At 39.3% G+C, this 14,293-nt stretch overlaps 1 protein-coding gene across 4 annotated transcripts in view; it reads left to right on the top strand.

Annotated features, from left to right (window-relative positions):
• The window catches only part of MTA1 (metastasis associated 1), a 75,253-nt gene that overhangs the window by 15,090 nt on the left and 45,870 nt on the right, over positions 1–14,293 (top strand). For all 4 annotated transcript variants that reach the window (XM_053985129.1, XM_053985128.1, XM_053985130.1 and 1 more), the window contains exons 3-5: positions 2,326–2,419; positions 9,216–9,342; positions 9,512–9,575. In XM_053985129.1, coding sequence (XP_053841104.1) covers positions 2,326–2,419; positions 9,216–9,342; positions 9,512–9,575 — 285 coding nt within the window. The remainder of the gene's footprint in view (positions 1–2,325; positions 2,420–9,215; positions 9,343–9,511; positions 9,576–14,293) is intronic.

Here is a 14,293-nt window from a genome sequence, read left to right as displayed (position 1 = left end):
AATTTTCTGGAATGCTTTAAGACCTTTTGTTCTCCTTTGGTATGAAAGGATTGGGTATCAATGGCATGTAGTTCTCCAGGTGATTATGCCCACCTTTAGGGAAAGAGGTTTCTGCAGTTCTTCACTTCCATACCAGGATCACAGGATATGAAGAAAATACAAGAGTTTGCCTAGAGGATGGAGAGCTTTAATTTGGTTTTTCTTGAGGGAAACTCTTGCTCAGGAGAAAGGTTTGCAGCTGTGATCTGCTGGCTTAGACTTTGTCTTTGCTGGTTGTCCTTTTGGGCCAGTGAACTTGATCTGCCAAATTCCCTTTCAATGGATTGAACAGGGAAACCTGATGGCTTCTGTGTGGGAAGGCAGCTGAAGTTCTCAGCGCTTAAATTTGACCTGGCTTAGGAGGGAAGAGGGTTCTGAAGCCACTGGTTGTATCCTAAACATACCACGTGTTCAGGTTTGATACCAACATTAGGGCAGCCCATACAGAAGGAATGTCACATTGCTGGTTTGGATTTGGGTGTACTTTAACTGACTGGTATCAGGTATTCTTCAGTCACCAGTCATGGAAAAGCATGTGGTTCTCAAACAGTTACTTGGAAGAGAAAATGTATCAATTTCATGATGTCTAAAAATCAGAATGCTAGGACACCCCATAGTAACCCCATAGAGGTCTTTTGCAGAAATACATTTAAGGCTCTTTTGCCTTAAAGAAACACGAGTGAGTTTTTAAAATGTCCCTAGTGGATCCCTATCCATGAGGTATCACTGTTGTATTCCATTCCAGGATGTAGGTTTGTTGATAACTTTCCTGGAAAGTGTTTTCACCTCTTACTCTTACTTTTCATTCTTCCCCTCACCTTTAAAAGAAGATAAACTTTCAACCTGAATTCCCCATCTTGGTGCAACTATTGCTTGAGCTGTGATTTCTCTGACCTGTGCTTTAAAAATGGGTCTTTCAGGTTGAAATGAATCCTAGCCCTTTTATTTCCTTTCTAACTGAGTGTAAATGAAATGTTGGGAATTAAAAATAAATCAGATCAATTTACATGGAAGCAATCCGTGTTTGAACAAGATGGTTCCTGCCTTTGTATTTTAGTTTCTCAAAATTTAAAACTTCTCAATTTTTTTACCAGAAGAGGGTAGAAATTCTGAGACTCTACCAAAAACTTTTGGTCTGTAAGGGAAATACCTGTGTATGTATGTATGTATGTGGTGTCTGGTGTTTTTTGTTGTTGTTGTTGGTTTTTTTTTGTTTTTTTTTGTTTGTTTTTGTTTTTTTTTTTTTTTTTTTTTTTTTTTTTTCCTTTTTTAATTTATGTTAGGAAAACTGGTATTATAAAAGCATTCACATCTTAGAAATGAGCATGTACATTAGTTTTTATTTTGTTTCCTTGTGGACACCTTGCTGGTTCACTACCCTTTTTTGGAGACTTCCTCGCAGGGAATTTGTATCTTCTGCTTTTGGGATCTGTGCCTTCATTATGGTTTTCAAAGAGTCTTCAGTAGTAGGATACAACTCTTGAGTTACTTTTGCATTATTTGATTTATTTTAGAGATAGTAAATTGGCTGAGGCTGTTTCAAACCAGTAGGTTTATTTCCCCTAGAGTTTGTAAAAACCCACTTGCACTGTTTGACAGGTGCCATCTTACATTTGATCACCTATCTCATTTTAAGAGGTTTAAGTAAATAATCTTTCAAAAATTCTGACTTTTTTTTGTATGTTATCACTGAAATAGAGTTTATTGTCTGGTGCAGCTTCTTTGGTTCTCTTTCTGTAATGATTTTTTTGTGTGTTGGTCATTATTTAGCTCACCACTGCTGTCAGAGAATCTCATGTCGTTTCTTTTGCAAAAGTAATAATGGCTGGGTTCTTTCTTGCCTTTCTACTGCCCTGCAGAGTTTGGAGAACAGCCTAGATATGAATTCTGTTATTTTTCACAGTTTTTTTTTTATTAGGGTTTTTAAAGATTAATTTGAGTGCTATTTAATTTAGGCATCACCTCAAAAGTAGCAAAGTAGCTTGTTAATAAGTTGTAATGGCAGGTAAGTGTGTTTTTCTCCACTTGAAACATCTGTAACTTAAAAGTGGTGATACCTCGGGAAAACCATTAGGAGGGCAGGGCCAAACTGCCAAATATTCCATGATCCTGGAATGGATCATGCTGGAGTTTGTGTGTGAGATAATGTGTGCAGCTGGAGGTGCTCGAAGCAGATGCTGTGTAGCTCTTGTGCAAAATTCCTGATAATTTATCAAGTTCCTGGTTCAGAGTGTGCAGTTCTGCTCTTGGTCAGGGGTCAGTTTTTTCTTCTGTTCCCTGTTTCAGACTGCCAATGGAAACGTGGAAGCAAAGGTGGTGTGTTTTTACAGGAGGAGAGACATCTCAAGCACGCTCATTGTACTGGCAGACAAACATGCAAGTAAGTTCCTCTGCGTTCAAATGACATTGCATCTGCACAAAATTGTCAGACTTGGGGACAACTCTGATATTTCAAGTATCAGGATCTTAAATGTAGGGGTTTTTGTTTTGTTTTCCCCTTTCCTTAAACCTTTTAATACCTCATTTGTGTGTGGTTGAATTTTGGTGGGGACAAGACAGAAGTTTTCAGTTAGGGCTGAGTAAAGACATCTTATTTGCTCCACAGAAATGAATTTTTTAATTTTTGGTGTGAGAGAAAGTATTCTCCCTGTTAATATAACTTCTCATGAATTATTTGGTTTGGTTTGTATATTAAAAAAAAAACCTCAAGCATTATTTGAGTGAATCAAGTAGACTGATTATGGGAAAGCAACTTGAAACATGACCAGCTTGAAACCTGACTAACAGGATTTCTCTTTAAATTTCAATATTAATAATATTTCTTGCAGTGACACAGCTTTTTTCTGAACATGCTCAATAAATACACTTTGAAAACAGAGAATCTGAGAATCTCCTATCACTATTTTGAATACTTAAAGCCCTTCTGTTGGGAAGCAAGTGGAGTAACTAAACTGTTTTTCTTTTGTAAACAACGGACTGTGAGAGGTGTAGCTGTTCAGATTGCTTAAAACTTAGCAAAAAGCATGGACTGCCTTATGAATCCTTGCAATTCAGGGCACATCTATAAATGAGAGAGAAGCAACAGATATGGGCATGTCAGAACTGTGATTTAGCTGGCAAGCATCACTGTCTTTTAATGTGCCTCTTGGTGTGTGTATCAATAGAGTGATCTGGGGATTGATTAAATCAGATACTCAGTTTTAGCAACGAGTATAATGGCTTGCTGTGTTCTCACTGCTTTAATGCCACTGGGGAAAAAATGCAGCAAAATAAGCCCCTTACTGATAAATTTGAGTATTTTCTGTTGTAGTCTGTCCATATAATCCCTCCATTGCAGCCATACCTTGGAAAGAGGTCGTGGTATTGAGGGAGAGTTCGCTGTGTCACAGAATTGTGATGGCAGGCAAAGCTTTTTTGAGATCTCTTCAGTGCAGCAGTATTCATTTTATCTGAGGATCCTGAAGCTCAATAGGAGCTTCACCATAAACAACGTGGTTATTGATTCCTTCATCTGTGTCTCACTTCACTAGGTTCAGTAAAGGAAGCAGGTGGGAAGGATTCACAGAAACACATCTGAGACTGAAAATGAAAAATAATTTGAACCCACATAAATGCTCTTTGAACCTGCAAATGCTGATTTCTCTTTGTGATAAGAAATCTAAGTGTTTGTTTCTTTAATGCAAACAAATAATTCATTGTTCATGTGTGTTGTTTGAAAGATGGGAAAATTCTTCTATAGCAAAATCCTATTAATAGAGCAACCAGAGACAACTGAGTCTGCTTCTTAGAGTAAATTTCATTAGTAACTAGTATTTTCTCCATTATCTTTCTTTCTAGTGCAGAATAAAATTGCTACTGAATGTCTTCCATTTATTTAGATAGATGTGCTGCTCTGTGGTTTCTGTTCTTCATACGAAGGGAGAAGAGAGCAAAATTAAGCTTTTTGGACAGCCATTAGATCTTTACTCTGGAAAAAAAAATCAACATCCTGCATGATATAATGAAATTAAATTTTGTAGATGTTAAGATTCTAGTACAGATATTGCATACTGTCACCGACTTTGAGTTCATTTCCATAAAGTCTCCTGTTGCCTCATTTTGATGCATTTGCAGTAGATGTACGTGTCTGCATCGCTGATCTTTTAACTGCCTTTGTTCAGCTGATTAATGGAGCTTTCTGACTGCAGACATTTCTGGATTCACACAGTCTTCTGTTTAAGATGCCTTTATTTTAGACCTACTGTTGAGATCAGTGCAGTGAGAGAGCTAAGCAATGGGGAGATACAGCCAGGGCATGAATGAAAAAATTGTATGGATATTTTGTTATTTTTTTACTCTTCCAGTAAAGGAAGGAAAAAGATGTAATTGTGAAATTAATGTTCTAAAGTTTTTAGAAAAATAAATAAAAAGCCACTTTAGCTTGGATGATTCATCAGATATCTGAAACAGGCAAGTCTGAAATGTTGTCTGTTCTCATAAGTCTGTATACAGAGAAAGGTGTTGGAAGTGCCTTATTCTGTAGTTGGTGACTATAAATTGGTACCTGATGTATGTAACCTGATTCTTGGATTTAATCTGTGATCTTACTATTTTTATCATGTGATGTAAAGCTTGTCTAGGCTGTCCTATAAATCTTTCAGCCTTATGATGTCTTCCATGCATTGCTATTGCTTTTTATTCATAAGCCTCTTTAATCACCTCACAGATTATTCTAGGGAATTTCTCCAGCTGTTTCTGAAATGAACTTGCTTCTCTAGTAAGACACTGTTTTAAGTTCTTGCTGAGAGACTTAGAAAACAAGATTGCAGACAGGACTTGATGGAAGAGGAATGGGAAAGATACTTCACTCCTCATTCTATTGTTGGGTGCTGTCACTATGTATTTTCTTTATATAATCTCTTACACAGTTTTTTATAATTATTTAAATATTTGCAGCCATGACTGCATGCCTACCAGTGGATAATGGTTGGGGAACTGACATAGTGCTGTCTGGATTGGCAGATTTATGGTTGGTTTTCAGCAGGTGTTCTCTGGCACACATGACAGCTTGGTTTTGTAAGTGCCAAAGCTTCTGAAAATAAATGTTTGCATGATACCTCTGTGCCTAAACAGGTAGGAAATATGTTGAGAATTTTTTTTACATTTTAAATAACACCAATCTAAATGAAGTTTGACAATAGTTTCATGAATTCACTCTTTTTATTTCAACAATTTTATTCCCATTCTCTATTTTCTCCCAGCCCCACACATGCAGATTTAAGAGGAGTCCAGTTCATATATCCACTAATGACACCTTGGCTCAGTTGTTGCTGAGAGGAGGGAACTGTGGTTTTTTCTTTGGGAGTGGTGCAGTGAGGGAAGATACAGGTGTCCAAAATAGTGTCTGTTTGCTACCTGAAATTGTGGCCATGGCTGCAAGAGATGACCACCAGAACTTCGTGGCAGGGGATCCACACTGGTAATGTGGCAAACTCCTTCTCAAGTGTCAAGGTGTAAGGATTCCTGCCTGTTAAAACTTTCTCCGTGTTTTCTACAGCTACGAGTCAGTATCTGTTTTTTGGTAGAGAAAAAAGGAATAAGGCTACAGCTTCATACAAACTATTTGAAACTGAACCTGGAAGAAAGAACCTGGTGTTGTATTTTAATTTATTCAAATGCAACATTTCTAGAATGTTCCTCCAAGGTCCTTAGTTGAGCTGTTAAAACAGCCAGAGTTGCAGCTTCCTTTGCTGCTGAAGGAGCTGTTGTGCAGGTCAGTAGCACTGGTTTTACTGTGTTTCCCAATGATTTGGCCCCGCTCTTTTTCTCTTTTCTTTACATTATTTTGTTAGTTATAACCATGCTAACTAATTCTTCTGTTACTGCGGACTGTTTCCCAAGCTGGTAAACCTTGGCTGCTCTCTAAACCTGATTTCTGTGTCTTGTTTACCTTCATGCACTTCTGAATTCTGTCATGTAGCTACTTGTATGACACCCACAATACAGAGAAGGGGCTGCTGCTTTCTGCTTTTGATGCTCTGGAGAGCCCAATCTGATCTATAGCAAATTGCTATTCTTTCTTGTGTCTAGCAAATATTGATGTTTAATTTCAGATCTCACACACCCAGTCATTTAAAATTACAATTACTGCCTCTTGGGTTTCTCCTGCTAACTCAAAGTTTACTCTTTCTAATTATTTTCCCCATATATGTTAGCTTTCACACAAGTCTTGCTGTTTGTGCCTAATCTGCCTATCTCTCGTTCCCAATATAAGTCATCTTCAAGCTTTGTTAATGTGCTATTAATGATTCTGCCATTAAATATCAAATAATACTTAATCTAATACACTTCTTGCAGCATTCCACTGGCTACTGCTGCACAGCTGATATATTACTGTTTGTATTAAGATTAAATGTTTAGTTTCAAATCTGCACAGGCACATCTATCAAGCAGAAAGATTAATTTTGAAGTAAGGCTTTATGAGAGCGCTGAAGTCCCAATGTACTGCACCTCCTGTATTCCCATACGACTTATTCCACAGTACTGTAAAAAATGCAGGCAAATCTTTCTGAAAAGATTTCTTGGGTATTTTATAAATACGTGTTTCTATCTTTTTAAAACTTTTTCTTGGAGGCCACCATTCTTGATGGTGGTGTTTGATCCAGTTAGTGTGAGGGGGTGAGCTGTGGGAAGGTGAAATGCAGCTATGCCAGACTTGTCCTGGAGCTGGGGCTGGGACAGCCCCTGTTGTGCTTTGTAGTCTGACTCAGCCTGAGCTGTCTGGGTGAGGTGTTAGTGGGGTGTGAGGTGCTATTGGGTGCTTTTTGTCCAGCAGCTTTTGCCTGAGCTCAGTGAGGGAGAGGTTCCTGTCCCGGATCCAGTCCTTCTCTCCCCCATCCCTTGGCTCCCAGTACATTGGTCAGGTCTGTTTTTTTCAGGGCTAAATCACGGCTGTGGAAAAGGAGGGACAATGTTCATATAGATCTGTTTATTTGTTATTTCTTGGAATGTTCCTGCCTCTGTCTGGGGGTGCTATGAGGGTTTTACTGCTGTGTGTGAGGGAGTTGTTCGTTACCGATAGAAATGTCTGTCTGTTTTTAAGAAGAAATGTATTGTGCTTTTTTGTTTTGAGAGGCTGTTCTTAGCAGAGCTGCCATAAGAACATGTGCTCTCCACCTTCTGCATTTTATTACAAAAGCAAGACACATAAATAAAATACTACTTGGAAGGCAAGCCTACCTGAAGGGATGCAGTCCCTGGGATTAGTTTGGTTGAGCTGGGTGCTTTCATTTTGTCTGTAGGTTTCATTGGCACAAAGGGGTTGACATACTTTTTAGAAAAATGTAATTTCTAAAAGCTGTAGGCTCTCAAATATACTGAAGATACAAACTATTTTAGGTTGCTCCTTGTAGTATTTTCCCCGCATTACACAGTGCGTTACAGTCATTTCCAAAAGCTGCTCTAAGTTCAGGCATTAATTCCCTTTTCCTTTGTGCATCCTTCAGTTTTCAGGCAAATGAGCTTGGAACTTGCTGGATTGTTTGTGGATTGCTGCTGGTACATTTACAGCGTAGGATAGCAGTCACAATATTAATTTTCAACTAAAACAGAACCCACTTCAGTAAATAAATTGCAGACCCGTGAGAGTGTGCAACAAATGTAAATTTGGTATTCTAGTTCCCAGGAAAATATTAAAACCTAAGTACATGCTGCTGTATGGTTACCAGCTCATGTGGTGTAGCAGCTATTGTATGTTGAAGTCTGGTTTAATTATGCTGCTCTTTTTTTCCTTCCTTGCTGGAGCAGCCTACCTGATTAGCACATAAACTGCAGGTCTTTTTTTTCAGGGCAGTTAAATGGTGATAAATTGTGGGCAACCTGAAGGGTACATAATTTTTTGTCACCACCTTTGGTGTAATGGTGGCCTATTTAAAACTAAATGCAATTTTAGTGTTTTATAAAATTGAGATCTTTGTTTGCTTTATTTTTGGGATAACTATGGGGATTTTAGTTAACTAATCTTAAGGGTATATAAATCATAACTGTGCCTGTATGTGTTTCTCACTAGAAATGTTTTTTGGCAACAACTGTTGAATTAAGCTGGAGGCATAAGTTTGCTCTTTGAGAGTAATGCTGCTGTAAAATTAAGAGTTTTACAATTCATGCATGAGGCTTTACAGCTCATTCTACTACAGTCTGGGAAACTTTGCCTGTGGTTTTGCAAAATACAAGTAACTGCATTAATTTCTTAGAGAAGGGAAAAGTCTGATATCTTCTTTCTCAGTCATTTGTCATGGAGGATCTTTGGAGTTACTTCCTTTGAATATTTTGCCCTTTACACCAGCTTTAGCTGGTGTAAGTGGCAGGGTACTTCTTAACAAACACAAGACATACAATTTATTTCCTAAAAGAAAGATGCTTGAAGATGTTTGGGATCAGTTGCATGCCAGTGTGGGTGGGATTTAATGTATTTACTTTGGGGTATGTTTGAGAACTGGTTGGATGGAGATTGGATAGCTCCAAGGCAGAGGTGGTGGATCCTGGCTGCTGCAATGCAGGAGTGCTGCAGTTGAGTGTGTGTGGTGTGGGTTGGGTAACCAGGGTGGCAGGAGTGGCCTCAGGCACTTGGTTACATTCCAGTTCATCTTGTGCCTGTGGTTGGGGTGAGGAGAATACAAAATAAAGAGTACTAAGAGAGTACTAAGTAAATATACTGCCCTTTCCAGTGGGCATTTCCTGCAGAACCTGTTAAAAACTGGCACGGGACAGTGTGATGTCCTGAAAGAGGAGCAGGGCTTATGATAACTGATGCCTGGAAAAGAGGAAAGACTTCACTTTGCCTCACTCATCATGTGCCAGCTTCTACCTGATGAATTTGACCCACTGATGGTCTCCAAAAGCAGTTCTCTCTCTCTCTCTCCAGAACTTCTCTGTTGGTAGCAGATTTGCGTGACTTTCAGCTTGGTGTGACCTGTGTGTGCCTGGGGTGATTTGATGGTGGTGGTGAATAAATAAAATTCTTCACAGGCATAACTTCAAGGGTCTGTACTAATTATGTAACGGTTCAATTGGCCAAAATGTTACATTGAATCTGATTAAAGTTTGTAATTTAGCAAAGGTTTTGGAGCAGGTTATTCTGACTTGCTCAAAGTCAGTCCTTGTCTTGTTGTTGATCAATTTTGTCTCTTTATGACTAGGAGAAATGGAAGAAGAGATGGAAAATCCAGAAATGGTTGATTTACCAGAGAAACAGAAGCATCAGCTACGACATCGTGAGTTGTTTCTCTCACGACAGCTGGAGTCTCTGCCAGCCACACACATTAGGTAATGACTGCTTTCTTCCATTTTATTAAAGCATCACACAACACTGTTATTTTTCAAGTACACTTCAATGCAAGATCAACTTCTGTGTACAACTTCAGCGATACCATCTTGTGAATCACACGAGCATTTAAGATGGTTTTTTTCATGAGATGTGTTTCTCTTTTTTTAGAGGGAAATGCAGCGTTACTCTGTTAAATGAGACAGAATCCCTTAAATCGTATCTGGAACGGGAGGTAGGAACCATTTTGTGCATTGTAAAGTTTGAACAGTTTATTCTGGCACAATTTAGGTTTGGTGCCTATTTGCAAGTTTTCTAAAAAGAGTTCTTTCATTTCTGCATGTACTGGGTGTTGACAATGGGAAGCTTTAGGCTCTGTACAATCTTCATTGTGCATAAAACTTTGTGGGTCTGGGGGCCAGACCTTGTGTTTACATCCCTGTGTCACAGTGAGCTGCCTCTCCTTCTGTAGAGAGAACCCAACTTGCTCATCAGCGTGGCAGGGCTGAGAGTTCCAGCCTGGAGGCTGATGCCCTGGGAGATGCAGTAACTGCAGAGGAGAGAGCAAGCCAGCAATCTGTGCTTCTCTATATTTGCTTTATCCTGAAATCATACAGATTTATGTTAATATGCTTTAAGCTTGATCTTGCCTCAGATTTTTGAGGAGCTTAGTTCCCTGTTCTTTGAGTTCACTGGTCAAAATACTTATCTGGAGTCCTTCATATGCCACCGCTGACACTTAAATCCTTGAAAAACTGCTTGTCAGGTGATGTCTGACAGAAATTTACCCAGTCTCTCTCTTTAAAGGTATCTTAGACCAAACACTTGAAACTGAATTATCTTGCACAGTTAAGCACCAATCATAATATAAATATTGGGCTTTACTTTTTCAGGTATTTTGTGATTTTAAAAAATGGCTATTGTATTTAAAAGTTGTATTTCTAGACCTTTAATTGTGGCTAGACCTCTGGCTGCTGTCTGGGTTAGACAGTCTTGAAGTCTGACAATTCTGTGAGACATTTACTGTGGGGATTAGCAAAGAACTTCAGGATATTATTATTTGAACACATCTGCAAGCAAATAATTTGCATTTAAAGACATTGAAATGTTATACAAGAGAGGAAATCTTGTAATTAAAAATAGTAGGGTGATGGCCATTGCTGGCCCTTAAGAAATGAGAAAACAGGCTGTTTTTGCAAGGAGCCTACTGCAGTCTCTCTCATAGCTGGGCTTTCTTTTTAAATGCTTTTGTAGCTTTCCTTCAGTATTTATTTTAGCATAAGATTAGTTTTAATCTGATACTGTAGTTTAAGAGAATTTTAAACAAAGCACAGGGATTAAATAGTTGAGTTTTTCTTTGGAATGTGAAACCAAAAAATGTCGGCTCTGCTGAAGGCTGCCAAATGGCAGAGCATTAAACAAGGGACGTAGTATTCAGCAGTGCTTGTAACCAGCTAGCTGCCCAGGATATGCCAGTTTAAAAGCACAAGTTAATCAAACTGAAATGATTTCAGATTTTCTAGTACCCAGCTCTCAGGCAGTGTTTGTTCTCAGTTGCTCCCAACATATTTTTATTATCACTGGTGTTACAGGTGGGTGTACTGAGACTGAAGGGAGATGCTTTCCTCTGATCATGCAATGCTCAGTTGCAGATGTAGGCACAGAAAGAGATTTTTTTTCCCATCCTTTTGAACTTTCAAAATGCAAGATGAGTGATGTGAGTTATTTTTAGAACTGAGCAGGCACTTAGAGATTTCACAGAACGAGAGAGTTCCCTGAATGTGTCCTGTCACTTAGCATGGCATTTTGCTGTGGTGCAAACTAACTTGGACAGATGGTAAAGAAATTAAAAGCTCAGGAACACAAATATGCTTGGGTGGAGGGTAAAGAGATTAAGAAAAGGAGATAGTTGTTGCCCAATGGTTTCCTAACACTGGGTAGTATGTTTTGAACTGTTTCTTCTTTCCCCATGCCTCCCTTTCTTAATCCATCCTTTACTTTCAAAATGTTTCAGGATAGTTGCTTTTTTTTCTAACATGACTTCTGTTAATAAAGCCTGAGCAGTTCTAGGGAGCCTAGTATTTGATTTCCCAAGTGTTATGACCAGTAAAAGTAGGCTTTCAGCCCAAGGCTGTCTGCCTTGAAGCAGTTTAAACATCCAGACAGAATTTTTTAGGGAGATAGTAAGCATAGCAAAATTACATTTTTGCTATCTCTGTTCTCCTCCTCCACCCTCTCTCTGTCATCTTCCTCAGGAAGATTGCCTTGCACGTTTGGAAAGCAGGCTGAAGGGGACCAGCACTGACTCTTTCACTGTGCCTGTAAAATTGGGTTTGTAGCAGGAGTGAGAAATAGCAGGACAGAGAGGGGGGAAAAAAGGCAACTGGAAACCTGAATTTTCTATAGACACCTAATTCCCATGGAGATCATAGCCAATTATGGCAAAAGCACTAGATTTCCCTATTCTGCAGGAAACTGTTTTGAATGTAGGTCTATTTTACTGCTCTGCCTGGCTATATCCAGAGGCTTGTGTGAATTTGCCTGCTGAGCAGATGTCTGGCATATCTGTTCCTTTTGGTAGCCCCCTAAAAATAAAATGTTCTCTAGTTAAAATATATCAAATACATGAAAGTAAGTTTGCAAGCTGCAATGAAGTAACCGTTATTTCTGTGGTGTAATTTCACTTTTCTTTCTCCAGTTTCTTGGTGACTTTGGTTCTTGGCTATAGCTATGGGTAGCTTAGGGGCTTGGGTAGGGGAGCTCTGAGCAGATATGTCTCTAGCAGTTGAGAGAAGCAGAAAGTCATGATTCAATTTTAACTCTTGGCAGGTCATGTAAAATTTTTTTCTGAATATGTTGGGTGTCTTCTGGGCTGTGAAATGAAAAGAGAAAACCCTTCTCTTTTTTGACTGCTGCAAACCCAGCATATACAGTTTGACAGCACAAATGAGTGTGGAGGATTTTGAAGAGCAGTGTTATTTTGTTGTGAGCATGACTCTTGTGAAACCTTTGTGTAAAATTATTCTCATCACATAGTGGTGGTCAGGAGTTCACACATGCTTTAGAGTACACAAGGATCTGGTTTGTTTCTTAGTTTGCATTGGCACTAAGCTGACGTGTATTAATGTTTTCAGCAGTCCCACTCAGTCTGCAAGAATGACTCTTATGTCTTTGAGGGAAGATGGCAGTGGTATTGAATTACCTCTAGGGGTTGCAATCTCTGTTGGATTCACACTTGGGCCCCCAGACTTCACCTCTCCTCTGTTGAGGAGGCTCTGGATGGGGAGAAGAGGCCAGAGGATTTTCATTCTTTTGTTCAACCTGATTGATTTGAGACAAAAGTGGACAAGACGTAAATGGATGACCTGAGCCTAACAGAGATTTTGTAGAGAAAATTCATAATGATAACCAATAAAAGAAAAGCAATAGGGCATCTAACAGTCAAATATCATGGGAGAAACCTCCTCCACAATGTATGGCCAAAAAAGACTAAAGAAATCGTCTGTGGAATTGCTCTTCTTTGGGGCTCATTGTGTTGTTACACTGCAGTGTGTTGCATATTTGCTGGGCAACATGCCTGCAAAGCATTAATGCTGCACTGCATATACTTTGTCCTGCACTCAGCTATTTTGAAGATGGAACAAATTAAACATTGTATTTAAAACCTGGAAGCCTGTGAGATAAAAGCTTTCCCTACGTTTTATTTCCACAGTGATGCATGCTCAAAATATTGCAATAATCTTGAGCTTTGAGTGTGTCAAGAAGCAGGAGACCCAGATTTCTTTACATAGATGTGATATAAATGAGTTTTCATGTGCTCTGAAGCTGCCTTCTGCCTGTAGGTTGATATAACTTGACCCTAGTGTCTGTGGGAGTAGGAGTTTTTTCATTTGCTAAGGATGCAATCATTTCCTCTGACCCCAAACCCAACTACAGACAACCCTTCCAGTTGAAGTTCAGTTGTCTTCCAGAATTTTTGCCATGTTACTGTGGAAACTCACTGTAATTCTTCTTTTTCTGGGGCTTTGCATGACAGATTGGGAGACTCTCTTTTCCTTTGCCACCTCTTCATAAAGCTGAACAGGGCTTGAAACTCATGGTGGTTTTGTCCTAATTTTTGTTGCATGCTGTTGACACGTACAAATATAGGGAAAAGGAAAAATGAGGTGAGCACGAAATGAGACATATTTAAACAGGGTGCCTGCTAGTGCCACAGGAATAAGGGGAGTGAAAAAATAAGCCAGAAACCTGAGATGTGGAAAATGGCACGCTGCACATCCTGTTTCGGTTCAGACAATTCTTCCTGGTGACCATGTTGCTGTGGACAGAGGTTACAAAAGGTCTGTTGTTCCATGTTCTACCAGGGCTTTAATCCTGCCCAGAACTGCACACTATACTTTGATGGATCATACCTGGTCCACAGCTATAGCTAAGTACTTATCCATGCAGAAAAGTTTAATTACTTAAATTGTACAGTTTTAGGTAGTTAAAAATTTTAGCTGTTTCCTTTCTCTGCCCTGGCAGAACATTCTCATTCTGGAATGCCTTCTTGTTTTAATTTTACACACCAAGGTAGCAGAAGCCAAGCAGCTATTTTAGCCTTTTCCACGTCTACTTGAACAAAAGCAACAAATTAATGGATTGCCACCTGCAGCTAATTACTGCTGCTGCCAAATCTGCTGCCCCTCTCCTAATAACAAGCAGAAAGAAATGTGGTGGTTTAAGCTTAGATGGTAGCAGGCAAGAAGTTGGTCAGCAACGCGTCCCTGTGACAAGGAAAGCAGAGCACATCCTGGTCTGTATTAGCAGCAGTGTAACCAGCAGATGGAAGGAAGGGGTTCATGCCCTCACTTTATCCTTTGTGAGACCATTTGTGTGGGTTTTTGTACAGCTTTGGGCCTTGCAGCATGAGAGACATTGACAGATTGGAGCAAGCCCAGCAGAGGCTGCAGG

Source organism: Vidua macroura, chromosome 9 (assembly GCF_024509145.1).
Source record: "Vidua macroura isolate BioBank_ID:100142 chromosome 9, ASM2450914v1, whole genome shotgun sequence".
Classification (NCBI taxonomy): Eukaryota; Metazoa; Chordata; class Aves; order Passeriformes; family Viduidae; genus Vidua; species Vidua macroura.
The sequence above is the reverse complement of the archived record's forward strand: the minus strand, read 5'-3'. Positions and strand labels throughout refer to the sequence as shown.